This window comes from Triturus cristatus, chromosome 3_2 (genome assembly GCF_964204655.1).
Source record: "Triturus cristatus chromosome 3_2, aTriCri1.1, whole genome shotgun sequence".
NCBI classification, from domain to species: Eukaryota; Metazoa; Chordata; class Amphibia; order Caudata; family Salamandridae; genus Triturus; species Triturus cristatus.
Window position 1 is genome coordinate 1,061,144,786 of NC_140584.1, and position 20,304 is coordinate 1,061,165,089.

Below are 20,304 nucleotides of genomic sequence, written 5' to 3' on the forward strand. Positions count from 1 at the left end.
ATCGGGCTCGAAGTCGACGTTGGGTCATGCTTCGAAGTGGAAGAAACATAAAAAGAAGAAGAGGCACGGCTCTCGACGCCGTTCAGATAAGGAGACGGCACTGAGATCGACTTCACCAGCTCCTCGACGTCGTAAGGACTATGTTTCTCCCTCTCATTCTGTGTCGAATCCGGCTTCTCCTGTTTGCCCGGCTCCGCCTGCAGCTTCTCCGGAGCGTTCTCCGGCTCCGGTTCCATCACCGACGCCGACGCATTCTCCGGTTCCGGTGGAAGAGGCTCCGGCTCCTGATGAGTCTTCGGCTCCATTGGCTCCACAGTCAACGCCGATTGGCCCGAGTCCGGTAATGCCTCAATCTGAGCCTTACCCCCCCTTTCCTGGCCCAGGACAAGACCCATCTCATTATTTAAATGCTATGTATGGGGTCCTTTCAAGAGCGATGTACCCCTCTGGAGCACCTTCGGGTCCCATGGGTCCAATGGCCTTTAATTTGGGGGTTCCTCAGGCTTATGATCAGGCTCCCTTTATGCCATTCTTTCCAGCGACGCCGTCTTGGCATTTCCCAGCGCCGAGGACGTCAACGCCGCTCCCTTCTTCTTCGGCTCCAGCTCGACCTCGTTCGACTCCAGCTGCTCCTCCGGATCCGTGTTCGACGCCGGCTCCGTCGGAGTCGTGTGCGGCGCCACCGACGCCGGCTCTGAGAGGATTAGATCCAGGCGAAAAGCACAGAGAATTTTGGAGGAGCAGAGGTATCAGGTGGAAGAAATGGAAGAGGGTGAGCTCATGGAGTCAGATGACTTGTTTGAGGAACTAAAAGAGGCAAGTGGCCTTGATTTGTCACCGGAATGGGAGCTTACTCCTCCTACTGATGCTCCCTCTAAGGATGTGGCTCCTTACCACACTGTCATAAGGAAAGCAGCTGAGCTTTTGGACTTTTTCTCCCAACGGCTGAATTTAAACCCAACATCCTTACTGAGGTTCTTCATTCTCCCTCCACCGTGATAGTGCCTTTGCTTTCTTTTAATGATGCCATCACTGAGCCAGTCATGGAGGTTTGGCGCAAGCCATTTTTGGCTCCGGCAGTATCTAAGTCTGTTGCTAGGAGGCACAGGGCGGCTCCAGGAGATCCGGACTTTCTTACATCCTATCCTTCTCCTAAAAGTCTGGTGGTTCAAGCTGCCTGTTCAAAGAAGTCTTCTGGGGCTTTTCCACAGGTTCCTAGTGATAGGGAGTCGAAAAAGCTCGACTAATCGGCCAAGAAGGTGTTCTCCTCGGCGAGTATGGCCTTAAAGTCTACAAATGCCACCTGTCTCTTGGGCCGTTATATCCATGCTCTCATAGATTCTGCTAAACAGCTGGCTCCTAAGTTGTCTGAGTAGGACAGGCAGAATTTTAATGAAGTCCTGTTGAACACTCAGGCGGCTGCACAACAGGTTATCCAGAGTGGTTTGGACACTGCGGACTCTGTTGCCAGGATCATGGGCTCCTCGGTCGCCACAAAGAGGAGTACTTGGCTTAAATCTTCAGAGTTCTCTCCTGATGTGCAGGCAACACTTCTGGACCTGCCTTTTGATGGTTCTGGCCTGTTCGGGAAGAAAGCGGATGCAGCTTTGGAAAGGTTCGAGGACAGCAAAGCCACGGCCAAGTCTCTGGGCCTGCAGGCACAACCTAGAGGTTTCTCTTATAGGAGGTACTGAAGGTTTGGGAGGTCGTCCTTTCGGACCTTCAGGCAGCCTCAGCAGCAGCAACAGCAGCAGCAAAATACCCTGTATAAGAACTACAGGGGCAGGAACAGAGGTCGTGCTTGAGGTCGTCAGCTCTCCTCCTCCTCTTCTTCCCTCCCTCCTACCACTGGAAAGCAGCCCTAGATCCAACATTCTGGAACATGTTGGTCCTGTGGGGGGTCGGCTTACCCATTTTCTACAAGATTGGGAATTGGTCACTACAGACCTTTGTGTTCTAGATCTTGTAGAAAATGGATATGCTCTTCCCTTTCATTTCGGGAATTCCCTCCGAATTACCCTCCTTGCCAAGGTGCTTGCTCGGAGGACCACCTTCTTCTCCTGCAGGAGGAAGTCCTTACATTGCTAAAAAAGGTGCGATAGTGGTGGTTCCAGAGCAGGAAAGGGGTCAGGGATGTTACTCCCGGTATTTCCTGATTCCAAAGCAGAATGGCAGGCTACGTCCAATCCTGGATCTCAGAATCTTGAACCTTTTTCTGAAGCAGGAGAAGTTCAAGATGCTCACCCTTGCGCAGGTTCTTTAAGCACTGCAACAGGAGCACTGAATGGTGTCGATCGACTTGCAGGATGCGTATTTTCACGTCCCCATCCTGAAGTCGCACAGGAAGTATCTCCGTTTTACGGTAGGGTCGCAATATTATCAGTTTGCGGTCCTCCCGTTTGGTCTTACTACTGCACCTCGAGTCTTCACCAAGGTGATGGCAGTGGTGCCATCCCATCTCAGAAGGTCGGGGATTCCAGTTTTCCCCTATCTGGACGACTGGCTGATCAAGGCGGAGTCGCCAGAGGAGGTGCTTCATCATCTGCAGGTTACAACTCAGCTGTTGTACAAATTGGGTTTCTCGATAAACATGCCCAATCTCACCTGGTGCACTCTCAGCGCAACCTGTTCATAGGGGCGGTACTGGACACTACTGTGTGTCGAGCATTCCCAACTCCTCAAAGGATTCTCGACATACAGGAAATGATTCCTTTGTTTTACAATGGAGCGGTCGTTCCAGCCCTGAAGGTCCTTCGTCTGCTCGGTCTGTTTGCTTCCTGCATTGTGTTGGTCAACCATGCACGCTGGCACATGAGGGCGCTCCAGTGGTGCCTCCGCAGGCAGTGGTATCAGCACAGGGAATCTGTGAGTATCTCGGGAGAAGCTGCAGCGGATCTGTCTTGGTGGAGCGTGGAAGGCAATCTGTCTCAAGGAAAGCCCTTCCATCTACCTCCATCGGTGGCCACAGTGATAACGGATGCAACCACTTTAGGGTGGGGTGCGCATCTGGGGGATCTGGAGATCAAAGGTCTTTGGTCTCCAGAGGAAAGGTTGCTTCACATCAACCTTTTGGAGTTGCGGGCGATACGTTTAGCACTGAAGGCCTTCCTCTCTTCCCTATGCGGTCAGTCGGTTCAGGTCCTGACGGACAACACTACCGCGATGTGGTATGTCAACAAGCAGGGAGGAGTGGGGTTGGATTGTCTCTGCAGAGAGGCTCTGTGTCTGTGGTCCTAGGTTCAGGATCATCAGATTTGTCTGATGGCAAATCATCTGGCCGGGGTTCTGAACGTGCATGCAGACAGTCTCAGTCGGCAGTTCTCTGCCGACCACGAGTGGAGGCTCCATCCGGAGGTGGTTCGTTACGTTTTTCGGACATGGGGAATTCCTCAGGTGGACCTGTTTACCACTCACAAGAACGCTCACTGCCCATCATTCTGCAGTCTCCAGTATCCGATGCAGGGAACTTTGGGGGATGCGTTTCAGTTGAGATGGGACTCACATCTCCTTTATGCGTTTCCTCTCATACCCTTGATTCCTCGGGTTCTGAGGAAGATTCGCCAAGACCGGGCCCAAGTCATATTGATCGCTCCGGATTGGCCAAGAAGGGTGTGGTACACAGATCTTCTCCACCTATCCTCATGCTCTCCGCTCCGTCTCCCTCCAAGGGCAGACCTCCTCTCACAGTCGGAGGGGCAGGTTCTACACCCCCACCTCCAGAGCTTACACCTTCATGCTTGGAGATTGAACGGGGCAACCTGAATTCTTTTTCTCTCCCGCCTGACGTGGTAGATGTAATTTTGTCTGCCAGGCGTCATTCCACCAAGTCTATCTTTTCCTACAGGTGGGCTAAATTTGTTCTTTGGTGCGGAGAAAAGTCTATTGACCCTTTGAGGGCTCGTTTATCCAACATCAGTTTGCTCTCTCTCTTGCTCAGCAAGGTTTTTCTGTAGCTACTGTGAAGAGTTATTTATCGGCCTTGTCGGCATTCCTTTGTTTGCCGGATCAGCCGTCCTTGTTTAAATCACCCATTGTATTACGGTTCATTAAGGGCCTGACCAACAAATTTCCGCCCACTCCATTTATTGTGCCTCAATGGGACTTAAATCTTGTCTTAACTTACTTGATGGGTTCTCCTTTTGAGCCCTTGTACAAGTGTCCCTTAAGGCTATTGTCTTTCAAAACAGTTTTTCTCATTGCCATTACCTCGGCAAGGAGGGTAAGTGAGCTTCAAGCTCTGAGTTCGAAGCCCCCGTTCTTGACCATTCATGCTGAAATAATGGTACTCAGGACCAGGGCTGCTTTTCTGCCTACGGTGGTAACTCCTTTCCATCTGGGCCAGTCGATTACCCTTCCTACCTTCTATCCTCCCCCTCACCCTTCCAAGGAGGAGGAGCGGCTTCACTGCTTGGACCCTAAGAGGGTGGTGAGCTTTTACCTCGATAGAACTAAATACTTTCGAGTGGATGACCAGCTCTTCGTGGGGTTCGTTGGCTGCAGGAAAGGCAGAGCGGTGCACAAGCGCACCCTTTCCAGATGGATTATATTGTGCATCAAGATATGTTACTCTTTGGCCGGTAAGGAACCTTCAGAGGGTATAAGGGCTCATTCTACCAGAGCTAAGTCTTCTACATCTGCTTTATCTAGAGGTGTTCGTGTGGAGGACATTTGTAGGGCGGCAACTTGGGCCTCCCTCCACACTTTCGCGAAGCATTACTGCTTGGATTCCGAGGTGAGGAGGGACAGTCACTTTGCTCATTCCGTCCTTCAGGACTTTTTGGTATAGAAGGGTGGACACCCTTCTCCGGGAGTGGGACTGCTGTGGGAATCTTTTCACAAGGTGAGGAATCCACTGGCAGATGTATCCATCAGAAGAACAAGTTACTTACCTTCGTAACGCTTTTTCTGGTGGATACAGTATCTGCCTGTGGATTCCTCACTGACCCACCCGCCTCCCCATTATCCACCCTTGTATACCTACAATAGTGATGATGTGACAAGATTTATCTATTGCTGTCAAAGGAAGTGTGTTATTTCTTTTGCTTTCCTGCATTGTCTTCACACTGTGTGTGTTGGTTTGAATATTATGTACTGTATATACTGTATATATATATTGTTGTCGGTCCGTCCGTGTACCTCGAAGGCACGGAGAAAAGGGCGGAACTGATGTCATCACGCCGACCTCTTATGGATCCAGTGACGTCAGCGGAGCCGCGCGCGGAGCCGTGCTTCTGTGACGTTGTCCTCGTCGGCGTGGAGAGCTACAAAAGTTTCCGAATGTTGCTGGCTCAGGGGATATTCACAAGGTGAGGAATCCACAGGCAGATACTGTATCCACCAGAAAAAGCGTTACCGATGGTAAGTAACTTGTTCTTCCGACATCGGCCTCCTGCGATCCCTCTAGTATAAACAACGTGTCATCAAATGAAAATACTGCTACGGGAAGTTACCATCCTCCTGCGAAAGTCAGCCATCGAGGAGGTTCCTATATCGCAACGAGGTCGAGGCATATATTCAAGATACTTCCTGGTGAAGAAAAAAGGTCGGAAGGCAGAATACAGACCTATTATGGATCTTCGGGCCCTCGACAAATCCATCAAAAAGGAGAAGGTTTGCATGCTGGCTCTCCATCAGATATATCCACATATGCCGCAGGGAGAATGGATGTGTTCGCTGGACCTGCAAGATGCATACTTTCATGTCCCGGTCAGTCCACTTCACAGAAAATTCCTGCGGTTTCTGGTGGGATTGACACATTATCAGTTCAAAGTACTACCCTTCGAGTTGAAGTCAGCTCCTCAAGTGTTCACAAAGTAAATGGCGGTTGTGGCAGCCGCTGTAAGGTGCAGAGGCATCTTTGTGTACCCCTATCTTGACGACTGGCTTCTGAAGGGTCCCTCCCCCCAGAGCGTGGGGAACCATTACCATCAATGTCTAGACCTATGTCAACAGCTGGGTCTCCAGGTCAACTTCGAAAAATCGACACGGCAGCCCACACAAAGAATTCAGTATCTGGGGGCAAAAAGTGTTTCCTTCGGAGGAGAGACTGTCTTCTATCAATCTGAAGGGCAAGCAGATTCTACTCAGCGACTTGCCTTCAGTCCGTCAGGTTGCCTCTCTCCTGGGGTCGATGGCCTGCTGCATTTTTCTGGTCCCCAATGCAGACTGAGAATGCGTCCTCTGCAACAGGATCTGGAGGACAAGTGGGATTAACAAACTGCTCGGTGGGACGACAGGATACAACTGTCAAAAGCAGCCAGAGCATCAATTCCATGGTAGATGCGGCAGGAAAATCTGCTGGTAGGGATCCCATTCCATCAGTCACCTCCCTCTCAGTCATTGATCACGGATGCCTCCCTCCAGGATTGGGGAGCTCACATGGGGTCTCTTCAGACTCAAGGTCGTTGGTCAGCAAAAGAGCAGTTGTACCACATCATCATGCTGGAGCTGCGACCAGTGCATCTGGCTCTCAAAGCCTTTCTCCCTTCGATTCAGACCAAATCCATTCTGGTCCAGACGGACAATACAACTTCCATGTACTATCTGAACAAACAGGGAGGAACTCGGTCGAGGTCCCTATCTCTGAAAGCCCAAGCTCTCTGGCATTGGCTCCTTGTGCGGAATCTATCAATAACTGCGATTCATCTGCCAGGAGAGCAGAATTCACAAGCAGACGCTCTCAGTTGGCACTTCGAGGAGCAGCAGGACTGGGTCCTAAACGACGAAGTCGTCAAAAGCATCTTCAGCGATTGGGGTCGTCCAACCATCGACCTTTCGCAGACGACACAAACAAAAAATGCAGAGACTTCGCCTCGAGATACTACCTCCCAGGGCCGAAAGGGGATGCCCTTTTGATCAGCTGGTCAGTGGCATTTGTATACACCTTTCCTCCCTTTCCACTCATTCCGAAGGTCGTGACTAAGTTCTCCCACTCAGAGGCGAGGATGATTCTGATTGCTCCGGACTGGCCAAGGCAGTGGTTGTACCCGGACCTTCTACACCTGTCAGAACTTCCGCACAGGAGACTGCCGTGCAGACCGGACCTGCTGTCCAAGATGAACGGGAGCATTTATCACCCCAACCTTCCCTCACTGAAGTTGGCAGCATGGCTCCTGAGGTCCTCCAGTATGGTCATTCAGATCTCCCCCAGGACTGCATGACCATCTAGAAAGAGGCTAGAAGACCCTCCACAAGTCATTCCTATGCTTGTAAATGGAAACGTTTTTATGTTTGGTGTATACAGAATAATTGTAGTCCTACCAAGGGACAGGAAGAAGTGCTTTTGCCCTACCTGCTTCATTTAGCTAAGGCAGGCCTGAAATTCTCTTCCATTAAGGAGCACCTAGCTGCCATTACAGCGTATAGGCGTTCCTCTTCTCAGCCTTCCTTTTTTCAACTGCAGGTAGTAAAGGATTTCTTACAGGGTCTGAAGAAGGTCTACCCTCCGGTTCATCCTCCTTCACCTCCCTGGGAGCTAAACCTGGTTCTTTCTAAATTGATGGGTCCCCATTTTGAGCCGATCCACAAAGCAACACTGCAACACCTTACATGGAAGGTGGCGTTCCTAGTGGTGATTACCTCAGCTTGCAGAGTGAGCGAGATCCAGGCTCTCTGCTCCAAGGAACCATACACTGTCTTCCATCTCAATAGAGTTGTGTTGAGAACCCACCCCTCCTTTCTCCCGAAGGTGGTGTCGGATTTTCACGTCAACCAAACCATTTCTTTACCAACCTTTTTTCCTAATCCCTCTACGCAAGCTGAGGGGCTCTTCTGATGGATACATCTGCCAGTGGATTCCTCACCTTGTGAATATCCCCTGCGCCAGCAACATTCGGAAACTTTTGTAGCAGTCCACGCCGATGGGGTCGAAGATGACGTCACAGAGGCACGGCTCCGCTCGCGACTCCACTGACGTCACCGGCTCCATAAGAAGACCTCGTCGGCGTGATGACGTCAGTTCCCTTTTTTCCGCGCCGACGACGCCAACGGATTTCGGGAATCGTTACTGGTAGCTTTACCTGTTACTTTGTGTTTATTCCGAAGTTTCTCTGTCTTTCTTCGAGAATGTCGGCAAGGAAGTCTGGTTTCAAGCCTTGTCATGAATGTGGCAAACACATGTCCATTACTGATCCGCATGACGACTGCGTTTGGTGTTTGTCATCGGACCACGATGTTGAAGGATGTTCGTGTTGCAGGAAGATGAGCTCAAAGGCTCTTAAGGAAAGAGAGGCAAAGCTCTTTATCGCCCGGATGAAGAGAAAGGAGAAAAGAGGTAGAAGAAGATCCAGGTCGAGGTCGAGGTCGGCTTCCAAGTCGACGTCGGGACATGCTTCAAAGAGCAAGAAGCATAAGAAGAAAAGGAGGCATTCGTCTCATCACAAGGCCTCGACGTCGAAGTCTAAATCACCTGCTCGGCGTCGAAGGGAGTCAGTGTCTCCTTCTCCTGTTCCGGCTTCGCCTCCCGTTCCATCTTCTCCTGTGTTTTCTCCGGCTCCGGCTGATTCGCCGGTGCCGGCGTCCTCTCCGGCGCCGATGGCTTCTCCAGGTCCTGCAGGTCCTTCGGCTCCGTCTCCGACTCCGGCCCAGGATGAGGATGATCAGGCTCCGGGTGAGTCTGTGACGCCGCAAGTTCCACCGTCGGCGCCGGCAGGCCCGAGTCCGGTGTTACCTGACCAGTATCCAGCTTTCCCTAATCCAGGTCAGGACCCCTCGCAGTATCTCAATGCGATGTATGGGGTGTTCTCACGGGCCATGTATTCCTCTGGTGCACCTATGGGTCCGATGGGTCCGATGGCTTTTAATCTGGGAGTGCCGCAGGTTTATCCTCAAGCACCGTTTATGCCTTTCTTCCCAGCGGCGCCGTCTTGGCAGATGCCGGCGCCGAAAACATCGACGCCGCTTCCCTCTTCACCGGCGCCGACTCGACTTCGTTCGACGCCGGCTGCTCCAGCTGATCCACGTTCGACGCCTCTGCCGGCGCCGTCGGATTCGATCACGGCGCCGCCGACGCCGCAGGTGCGGATCCGTTCCAGGAGAGAGGCGCAGAGAGTGCTGGAGGAGAGGAGCTATCTTATGGATGAGGCTGAAGAGGGAGAATTAGTCGAATCCGATGAGGTGTTTGACGAATTGAAGGAGGCAAGTGGGTTGGATTTGTCTCCGGAGTGGGAGATCACTCCTCCTTCAGATGAACCTTCTAAGGACGTGGCTCCTTATCATGCTGTGATAAGAAAGGCTGCAGAGTTGTTGGACCTTCAATTGCCATCTGTTGAGTTCAAGTCTAATATCTTGACTGAAGTGTTACACTCTCCAACTGCGGTGTCGGAGCCACTGTTGCCTTTTAATGAAGCAATATTGGAGCCTGTGTTGGATGTGTGGCGCAAGCCTTTTTCGGCTCCTGCGGTGTCCAAGGTGGTTGCAAGGAGATATAGGGTGGCTCCGGGGGATCCTGAGTTTTTGTCATCACACCCTTCACCTGAAAGTCTGGTCGTTCAGGCTGCTTGTTCTGGACGTTCAAAAGGTGCGTTTCCTCAGGTCCCAGGGGACAGAGAGGCCAAGAAGGTGGACCAATCGGCCAAGAAAGTCTTTTCTTCAGCCAGTATGGCATTAAAGTCTTCTAATGCGACTTGTTTATTGGGGCGCTATATCCATGCGCTTATGGATTCAGCTAAAAAGTTGGCACCGAAGCTGTCGGAGGTGGATAGGGCAGGCTTCAGTGAAGTACTGTCGGATGCCCAGGCGGCTGCTCGCCAGGTTATACAGAGTGGCTTGGATACAGCAGACTCAGTTGCCAGGGTCATGGGGTCTTCAGTTGCCACCAGGAGGGGAGCATGGCTTAAGTCCTCCGAATTTTCTTCGGATGTCCAGTCGACCTTGTTGGACTTACCTTTTGATGGGTCTGGTCTGTTTGGGAAGAAGGCTGATGCTGCTCTCGAGCGTTTCAAAGAAAGTAAGGCTACGGCTAGGTCGTTGGGCCTTCAATCCCAGCCGAGAGGTACTTTCAAGAAGTACAGAGGTTTTGGAAGGGCGAGTTTTCGTTCTTATAGACCAGCCCAGCAGCAGCAGCAGCAGCAGCAGCAGCAAAGCTCCAAGGGGTATAGAGGAAGGCTTAGGGGTCGCTCACGTGGCCGTCAACTCTCCTCCTCCTCTTCCTCTTCTTCAGCCCCTCCCACCACCGCAAAACAGCCCTAGATTCGACATTCCGGATCATGCTGGTCCTGTGGGGGGCCGGCTTACCCATTTTCTACAAGATTGGGAATCGGTTACTACAGACCTTTGGGTTCTGGATCTTGTAGAAAATGGGTACGCCCTTCCCTTTCGGGAATTCCCTCCAGTTTACCCTCCTTGCCAAGGTGCTTGCTCGGAGGACCACCGTCTTCTCCTGCAGGAAGAAGTCCTGAAGTTGTTTCAGAAAGGGGCGATAGAGGTGGTTCCGGAGCAGGAGAGGGGTCAGGGATGCTACTCCCGGTATTTTCTGATCCCGAAGAAGGACGGCAGATTGCGTCCGATTCTAGACCTCAGAATCCTGAACTTTTACCTGAAACAGGAGAAGTTCAAGATGCTCACCCTTGCGCAGGTTCTTCAGGCGCTGAATCAGGAGGACTGGATGGTGTCGCTCGACTTGCAGGATGCGTATTTTCACATCCCCATCCTGAAGTCGCACAGGAAGTATCTCCGTTTCACGGTAGGGTCGCAACATTATCAGTTTGCGGTCCTTCCGTTTGGTCTTACTTCGGCACCTCGGGTCTTCACAAAGGTGATGGCAGTGGTGGCAGCCCATCTCAGAAGATCGGGAATTTCGGTTTTCCCTTATTTGGACGACTGGCTGATCAAGGCGGAGTCGTCGGAGAAGGTGCTGTGTCATCTGCAGGATACAACTCGGCTGTTGTACAGATTGGGTTTTTCGATCAATGTGCCCAAATCTCACCTGGTGCCCTCTCAGCGCAACCTGTTCATAGGTGCGGTACTGGACACTACTGTGTGTCGAGCATTCCCTCCTCCTCAAAGGATTCTCGACATACAGGAAATGATTCCTTTGTTTTTCAGCGGAGCGGTTGTTCCAGTTCTGAAGGTCCTTCGCCTGCTCGGTCTGTTCGCTTCCTGCATACTGTTGGTCAACCATGCACGCTGGCACATGAGGGCGCTCCAGTGGTGCCTCCGCAAGCAGTGGTATCAGCACAAGGGAGATCTCAGGGAGTCTGTGAGGATCTCCAGAGAAGCTGCAGCGGAGATGTCTTGGTGGAGCGTGGAGGGCAATCTGTCCCAAGGAAAGTCCTTCCATCTACCTCCATCGGTGGCCACGGTGATAACGGATGCATCCACTTTAGGGTGGGGTGCGCATCTGGGGGATCTGGAGATCAAAGGTCTTTGGTCTCCAGAGGAAAGGTTGCTTCACATCAACCTTCTGGAGTTACGGGCGATACGCTTGGCGCTCAAGGCCTTCCTCCCTTCCCTTCGCGGTCAGTCTGTTCAGGTCCTGACGGACAACACTACCGCGATGTGGTATATAAACAAGCAGGGAGGAGTGGGGTCTCTTTGTCTATGCAGAGAGGCCCTGCGTCTTTGGTCCTGGGCTCAGGACCATCGGATTTGTCTGATGGCGAATCATCTGGCCGGGGTGCTGAACGTGCGTGCGGACAGTCTCAGTCGGCAGTTCTCCGCCGACCACGAGTGGAGGCTCCATCCGGAGGTAGTTCGTCACGTCTTTCGGACGTGGGGAACTCCTCGGGTGGATCTGTTTGCCACTTTCGAGAACGCGCACTGCCTGTCATTCTGCAGTCTCCAGTATCCGATGCAGGGGGCGTTGGGGGACGCGTTTCAGTTGAGTTGGGGCTCACGACTCCTTTACGCGTTTCCTCCCATACCCTTGATTCCTCGGGTTCTGAGGAAGATTCGCCAAGACCGGGCCCAAGTTATATTGATCGCCCCGGATTGGCCAAGAAGGGTGTGGTATACAGATCTTCTCCACCTCTCCTCGTGCCCTCCGCTCCGTCTCCCTCTGAGGGCAGACCTCCTCTCGCAGTCGGAGGGGCAGGTTCTACACCCCCACCTCCAGAGCTTACACCTTCATGCCTGGAGATTGAACGGGGCAACCTGAATTCTTTCTCTCTCCCGTCAGATGTGGTGGATGTTATTTTATCGGCCAGGCGACACTCCACCAAATCCATATACTCCTATAGATGGTCTAAATTCGTTCTCTGGTGCGGAGAGAGGTCAATTGATCCCTTGAAGGCTCGTTTGTCTAATATTTTACAGTTTGCCCTTTCACTTGCTCAGCAAGGCTTTGCTGTGGCTACTGTAAAAGGATATTTATCTGCTTTGTCGGCTTTCTTATGCCTGCCGGATCAGCCGTCCTTATTTAAATCACCTATTGTGCTTAGGTTTCTCAAGGGCCTTACGAATAAATTTCCTCCTACTCCCTTTATTGTACCTCAGTGGGACTTAAACCTTGTACTGACTTATCTTATGGGTTCTCCTTTCGAGCCCTTACATAAGTGTCCCTTGAGACTGTTGTCTTTTAAGACGGTTTTCCTCGTTGCAATCACCTCGGCAAGGAGAGTGAGTGAGCTTCAAGCTCTTAGTTCAAAACCCCCATTCTTGACTGTGCATGCTGAACGAATGGTTCTCCGGACCAGGGCTGCGTTTTTGCCTAAGGTGGTAACTCCCTTCCATCTGGGGCAGTCCATTACCCTTCCTACCTTTTATCCTCCCCCTCACCCTTCCAAGGAGGAGGAGAGACTTCACCGCTTGGACCCTAAGAGGGCGGTGAGCTTTTACCTGGACAGGACTAAGGACTACAGGATTGATGACCAGCTCTTTGTGGGCTTTGCTGGCTGCAGAAAGGGTCGTGTGGTGCACAAGCGCACCCTTTCAAGATGGATTGTGCTATGCATCAAGATCTGCTACTCCCTAGCTGGTAAGGAGCCTCCGGAGGGTTTAAGGGCTCATTCCACTAGAGCAAAGTCTTCTACCTCTGCTTTGTCTAGGGGTGTTCCTGTGGAGGACATTTGTAGGGCGGCAACTTGGGCCTCCCTTCACACCTTTGCAAAACATTATTGTTTAGACTCTGAGGTGAGGAGGGACGGACATTTTGCCCGTTCCGTCCTTCAGGATTTTCTGGTATAGGGGGATGGACACCCTCCTCCGGGAGTGGGGACTGCTGTGGAATCTATTCACAAGGTGAGGAATCCACTGGCAGATGTATCCATCAGAAGAACAAGTTACTTACCTTCGGTAACGCTTTTTCTGGTGGATACAGTATCTGCCTGTGGATTCCTCACTGACCCACCCGCCTCCCCGTTGTCCATCCTTCTATACCAGTGACTCTGACGGTAATTCTATTGATGATTTCAAACGTATTTATGACTGTCAGGGACATTGGGTTTTTTCTAGTGCTTTGATGTTTCTTCTCCGCACTGTGTGTGTTGATATGCATATTGTGTACTGTGTATGCTGTTTATGTACATATTGCTGTCAGTCCGTCCGTGTGCCTCGAAGGCACGGAAAAAAGGGGCGGAACTGACGTCATCACGCCGACGAGGTCTTCTTATGGAGCCGGTGACGTCAGTGGAGTCGCGAGCGGAGCCGTGCCTCTGTGACGTCATCTTCGACCCCATCGGCGTGGACTGCTACAAAAGTTTCCGAATGTTGCTGGCGCAGGGGATATTCACAAGGTGAGGAATCCACAGGCAGATACTGTATCCACCAGAAAAAGCGTTACCGAAGGTAAGTAACTTGTTCTTCAGTCCTTAGACCTGAAAAGAGTTTTAAAATTCTTCTTGGACAGGTTTAAATCAATCAGGAAAGCTGATCCACTGTTCGTCAATTACGGTTCGATCAGAACAGGTTTTCCAGCATCGAAACGTTCCATTTCCAGGTGGATAGTGTCATGTATCAAACTGGCTTATCAGTTAGCACAGAAGCCTCTTTGGTCTAGACCAAAAGCGCATTCCACTAGGGGAAAAGCTGCTACAGCTGCTTTCCTCAACAATGTACCGATTTCCGTGATCTGTAAAGCAGCCACTTGGAGATCTATACATACTTTTACAAGACACTATTGTCTTGATTTGGATACCATAACAGACACCCAAGTAGGCCAGTCCTCCTTGAGGAATCTGTTTCAACACTGATTATTACTGGTTTTCTGTTGGGTCATTCCTTCTCATTTGCCCGCAGGCGGAGGATTGGCTTGCTATTCTATTCAGTGCTTATGACTATGGATGAGGATCCCCTGGAAGAGAAGGATGAGTTACCTGTAATCCTAGTTCTCTTCCAGGGGTATCTTCATCAAAGTCATAAGCAACCCACCCGCCTCCCCAGGCAAATGAGACTGTAGTATTCTTAAGCTATATCTTTTTGCCCTGACCTTTGGGTCTCCGTAATGAACAACTGACCTAACTGTCACCCCTGAGGCATGATGGGAAGCTAGGGGTCATGGCTACCTTAAAGGCACGGTGCCAGTTTTGTGTGTGCATTTGCATTGATTTTCTATTCTATTGGTTTCCAATGCAGCCTGCAGGCTAACAATGCTTGCTCTTTTGCAGTTTTTCTTTCATGACTCTACTCATTAAAAGGAGTTCAAGTGATACTTGCCTTCCAGTGGTCTATATGTATATATAAGTAATATGGGATTGCAAAAGATGTTATTTATTCGTTTATTATTGCATTGTTTAGCCTTCTCTATGGGTGCTGCATTTGGGTGAGGAAAAAATGATATGTGTGTGTGTGTCTTTATATAGAGCTGTATATATATGTTTTCATACATCATTTTTTATTATTTCCGGGGTCCCCGCACATGGGCGGGAATATTCAGTGCTTATGACTTTGATGAGGATACCCCTGGAAGAGAACTAGGATTACAGGTAAGTAACTTATGCTTCCCACCACTTTCAGACTTCACACAGCTGTCATTTTTAGCACTTTACTGGTTTCCTCTGGTGCCTTCGGGTCCCAAGGATCCGCTTAGCCTCAAGTAGGGCTTCTGCTGGCGGGTCCGCCCTCTGAACCACCTGTTCCTCTTTAACTTGCATCGGTTTCAGCAATGCCTCTAGTGCTAACTTCGATTTTAGCTCCCTCCTCTGCACCGCTCTCCCTCACATTGACTCTGGAGGAGCCCTTGCAGCCTGTTGTGCTGTTTAACTCTAGGTAGATTGCTCCACGACCTTGACCGAGGCCGTGCACGACTCCCACAGGAGCACAGCCAACCTGTAATCTTTCTTATTCTGACACCTTGCCCTTAGCACACAATAAGGTGCGTAATCTTTTCATTTCTGACTCAGATAATGATAGCTTGATAAAGATGATTGTATTCCTCAATATGATTAGTAAAATTGGTATGAAGAACTACAAAATGCTTGTGGCCTGGGCTCTTCTTCAGATATTAGCATTGTTTCTTCTCCTGACCCTGCCACTGAAGAAAGCTCTTCCTTCGCTGTAGTTATGCATATTGGGGCGGAAGTATTAACCTACAGTTGCCGACTATGGAAGTAAAGACTAAAGTTCTGACAGAGGTACTCCAGCCCAGTCAAGCTCTTAGAGAACCTCTATCCTCTATTACCATCTAATGAGGCCATCACTGATACCCTCTTTGGCGAAACCATGTTCGGAACCACCTGTTATTAGGCCGGTTGTTTACTGCCATCACCAGGAGACACAGTTTCTTTTCGCAACATCTTACACTCGAAAGCTCGGTGGGGCAGGTGTCTGCCATTAAGGTATATCCTAATGCCTTCCCTACACCCCACCTGATCAGAATTCAAAATTAACAGATGCATTTGGCAAGTGGATTTTTTCCTCTACAAGCCTTGCTATGAGGTCAGTGAAGGCCAGGTGTCTTTTAGGCCTCTACTCCCTTGCTCGACAACCTTCTGGTGTCCCTTACTCAAGCCATCCAGGATGGTGGCGATGCAGCAAAATTCTTTATACGTTCAGACTTAGGATAGATTGACTGCTTGAGTTGACCAGTGGTTACTATGTGGTACTTCTGTACCATGCCTGAATTAGGTCTACACGCTTATTCGGGAATGTCCAAGTATGGATATGTCCATTGATGGCACTCGCCTCTTTGGCAACAAAGCGGATTCCGCCATTGACTGGTTTAATGAAAGCAGAGCCACAGCATATTCCTTGGGTCATTTTGCCGCCACAAGGCAATTTTTATAGTCATTGCGCCCTTTCTGTCACTAAGGTCAGGGTTTCAGTTTCGACAATGGCAGACACCTCCACCAGCCCTTTCAGCCCTTTTCACAGCTGAGGCATTGGTTCACAAATGCAATGCCTGGGACAGCAGGGACAATGTGCAGCTGAGTCCCCTGCCCCTCCTGCATCCGCAGCTTCAAAACCACTTTAGTGTGTCCTCACCAGCATAAAGCCAACCCGTTGGAGGAAGGACCCAATATTTTGTTCATGTGTGGGGGCCTATCACTACTACGCCCTCCCATTTCTTTCCATCTCGCCGCACATTCTGCCACCATCAGGGTGGCTAATAGTGGCACACTTGGCCATGTTACATCAGGAAGTACAGGCCTTTTTGGTCAAAGGGGCCATAGAGTCATAGAATGTTTGGTCCTCAGTTGTAAGAACTGGATGTTACTCCCGCTATTTCGTCCAAAGAAAGATGATGGCCAGCGTCCTATTTTAGTTATTTTTCGCAACATCTTACACTCGAAAGCTCGGTGGGGGAGGTGTCTGCCATTAAGGTATATCCTAATGCCTTCCCTACACCCCACCTGATCAGAATTCAAAATTAACAGATGCATTTGGCAAGTGGATTTTTTCCTCTACAAGCCTTGCTATGAGGTCAGTGAAGGCCAGTTGTCTTTTAGGCCTCTACTCCCTTGCTCGACAACCTTCTGGTGTCCCTTACTCAAGCCATCCAGGATGGTGGCGATGCAGCAAAATTCTTTATACGTTCAGATTTAGGATAGATTGACTGCTTGAGTTGACCAGTGGTTACTATGTGGTACTTCTGTACCATGCCTGAATTAGGTCTACAGGCTTATTCGGGAATGTCCAAGTATGGATATGTCCATTGATGGCACTCGCCTCTTTGGCAACAAAGCGGATTCCGCAATTGACTGGTTTAATGAAAGCAGAGCCACAGCATATTCCTTGGGTCATTTTGCCGCCACAAGGCAATTTTTATAGTAATTGCGCCCTTTCTTTCACTAAGGTCAGGGTTTCAGTTTCGACAATCGCAAACACCTCCACCAGCCCTTTCAGCCCTTTTCACAGCTGAGGCATTGGTTCACAAATGCAATGCCTGGGACAGCAGGGACAATGTGCAGCTGAGTCCCCTGCCCCTCCTGCATCCGTAGCTTCAAAACCACTTTAGTGTGTCCTCACCAGCATAAAGCCAACCTGTTGGAGGAAGGACCCAATATTTTGTTCATGTGTGGGGGCCTATCACTACTACGCCCTCCCATTTCTTTCCATCTCGCCGCACATTCTGCCACCATCAGGGTGGCTAATAGTGGCACACTTGGCCATCTTACATCAGGAAGTACAGGCCTTTTTGGTCAAAGGGGCCATAGAGTCATAGAATGTTTGGTCCTCAGTTGTAAGAACTGGATGTTACTCCCGCTATTTCGTCCAAAGGAAGATGATGGCCAGCGTCCTATTTTAGTTATTTGCCTCCTCAACACCTTACAGTGGAAGTGGGAATTCAAGATACTCAAGATATCCAAGGTCTTGTCTACCCTGGAGACTGGAAAGTGGCACACACAGCTCTGCAGTGGAACCCTAAATCGCAGTGGGCACAGCACCAGGGGAATGTCAGATTGTATCCAGATTTTGGAGGAGACTGCAAAAGATAAACCTACAACTTCTGGTGGCGGTCAGTCACATACTCCTCTCTCTTGAAGACGCCTTTCATCTAGAGTGGAACTTGGGACTCCTGTATGCCTTCACGCTGCTGCCTCTCCTGCCTCGAGTTCTGAAGAAGATGAGGAATGGCCAGGCCAGGTCATCCTAGTGGCACCAGATTGGGCTAAGAGAGTGTAGTACCCGGAAATCCCGGGCATGAGCATCTGTCGTCTGATAAAGCTCCAGACAATTGAGGGCATGCGCTTGTGACCTGGCTGGACCATACTCTCAGGTGAGGGAAGCAGTTCAAATTGTGTAATCCCAAACAGATTATATCTGTGCCATTCCAGGGGTATCAGGTAATTTGCGTGGGAAGAACCCCATGGTAATGACCTCTAAATCAAGTTGACTAATAAGTGTAGCTTATATATTCCTTTTACATAAGCCTCCTCCTGATTCTACGGCAAATGCTGGGCTTCAAAATAGCATCCCATCCTTGCCAGAAAGCAAACTGCTCTTGAGTTACAATTATATTTTCGTATGATTGCACTAGCTTGTTTCCCATCTGCTCGCTCTTTAACCATCTTTCTGTTTTTTTCACATTATTTGATTTTTGGTGTCCAGGACAGAAACCCATGATGTCCAAAGGCCCTCTCATCCAGAATGTACATGCCTCAAAGCGAATCCTCTTCTCAATTGTACATGATAAAGAGGGTAAGGTGCTGTCTATGGAAGCATGTTCTTTCTACTCCAGGTGTAATATTTACAAGCTGCCCATATAGCCCTGCGCCATATAGTTCCAATGCTTACATTCATACTTACAGTGAGCATTTGTTATTGTCATATTTTCAAGCACATTTAATGGTTCATTTCACTTTGTTATGTTGTGTATGCCCCATGCCGAAGGGATCATAATTTATCTGCACCTTGTTTCTTGTCTAGTGCACATATTCTCATCTGCAAATCATGTGGTAGGGTTGGATGTGCCTGACCTTCCCTTGATGCCAAACAAACACCTTGTAAACTTAACACAGCAGGCCCTTTTCTAAACTTGAATGGAAGGCCTACTCTGTAGATGGCATGATGCCTACATATTAATACTAGGAGTTTGTCTTGCTCTGCGCTGGAATTACCTTTTTATTATTATGGCAATGAAAGTAGTAGGGTGTCTGGCTAAAAGCCTCGTTGGACCAATGTATAATGTTGATATAGTTGGTGAGTGTATGTTGAGATTGACCTTGAAATACCTCTTTGGGCTAAATGTCATTATCCTATGCTCCCAACTCCAGGTATCTAACATAAAATAGAAAAAAATAAGGCCTATTCACAAAAGCATTTGTGAGTATGGGAAGGTAGTACTATAGGAGTACAATTTATTTAATTGTTTTGTGAATCGTCCTGAAAATGTGCAAAGATGGCACATACTATTCTGTTTTTACTAATTGTAAACAAATATTTCCTGAACATTCCCATGTCATTCCAATGTTGGAGTTATTCTGGGCAATTCCAAATGGCATGTAAGAGTACACAAAAGAATAATGTAATTACTTCAAAATGCCCTTGTGAATGGGCCCCATAGTTTTGATATTGCTTCGGAAGGAATAACGATTAGTTAAGAGAGATCCAAAGAAGGTCTTTTGATACTGAGAAGGCCACCAATCGGCTATTACCCCAAATTAATTACTGTTCTATTGTGTTATGAGAACTAATTCTTCCCACGAAAATCGCCCCTTTGGTTCAAAGTCATTTGTCTATCCATTTATGTTCCGTAATTCTAATATAGTTAGGAGGGCGCATTTCTTATCTCGATGTCCCTGTTTGATAAAGGCTTGTGAACCTTAACAAATCACTTCACTTCTCCTTGTCTCTGTTTGTTAATCTTCCATAAATAGTGGAGTTTGTCTTAAAATTAGTAGCCCCAGTATTAAGTTCACCATAAAACCGGACGCTTATATTTACATTTGTGTTTTGATAGAGAAATGGGACAACTTCATAAAAGATACTGAAGACATCAATACCCTCAGGGAGTGTGTTCAAATTCTGTTCAACAGTAGATATGGTGAGTAGTATCCTGCTATCTGTCCCTTACACAGATGTTTTTCTGGTCTCCAAAAAAGATAATTTTCATCCCGCAACCGCACAAAAGCATATATTGTTGCCCTAACACCGTTTTTGTTTTATGTTTCTTTTCGTCCTCAGTGATGTTCACTATTCAGAATTTCTTTTTGTTTGATTTAATTTTTGTATTTCAGACCAACGCAGAATACAACTAACCACAAGACTGTGATAGCTGTGCATGGCACAGCAGTGATAAATCTTCATTACCTAAACTAATCTCTCAGGGGAATGTTTCTGGAAACAAATGTGTTTGAGTAAGCTTGGCAAAGAGTGTCATACTGTTAGTCTCCATTTATCTCATTTTTTAAAGAAATGTGCATAATACAGTGTACAGTACATCTGGTTGGTCCTTATCTCTCTGGATCCCATCTCTCTGGTGTAGCCTGT

General features: G+C 49.1%; 1 protein-coding gene across 4 annotated transcripts in view; it reads left to right on the plus strand.

The window, feature by feature from the left end:
* The window catches only part of GTF2IRD1 (GTF2I repeat domain containing 1), a 1,036,986-nt gene that overhangs the window by 446,987 nt on the left and 569,695 nt on the right, over positions 1–20,304 (plus strand). For all 4 annotated transcript variants that reach the window (XM_085649787.1, XM_085649789.1, XM_085649788.1 and 1 more), the window contains 2 exons: positions 18,424–18,513; positions 19,775–19,858. In XM_085649787.1, the coding sequence (XP_085505913.1) occupies positions 18,424–18,513; positions 19,775–19,858 (174 nt within the window). The remainder of the gene's footprint in view (positions 1–18,423; positions 18,514–19,774; positions 19,859–20,304) is intronic.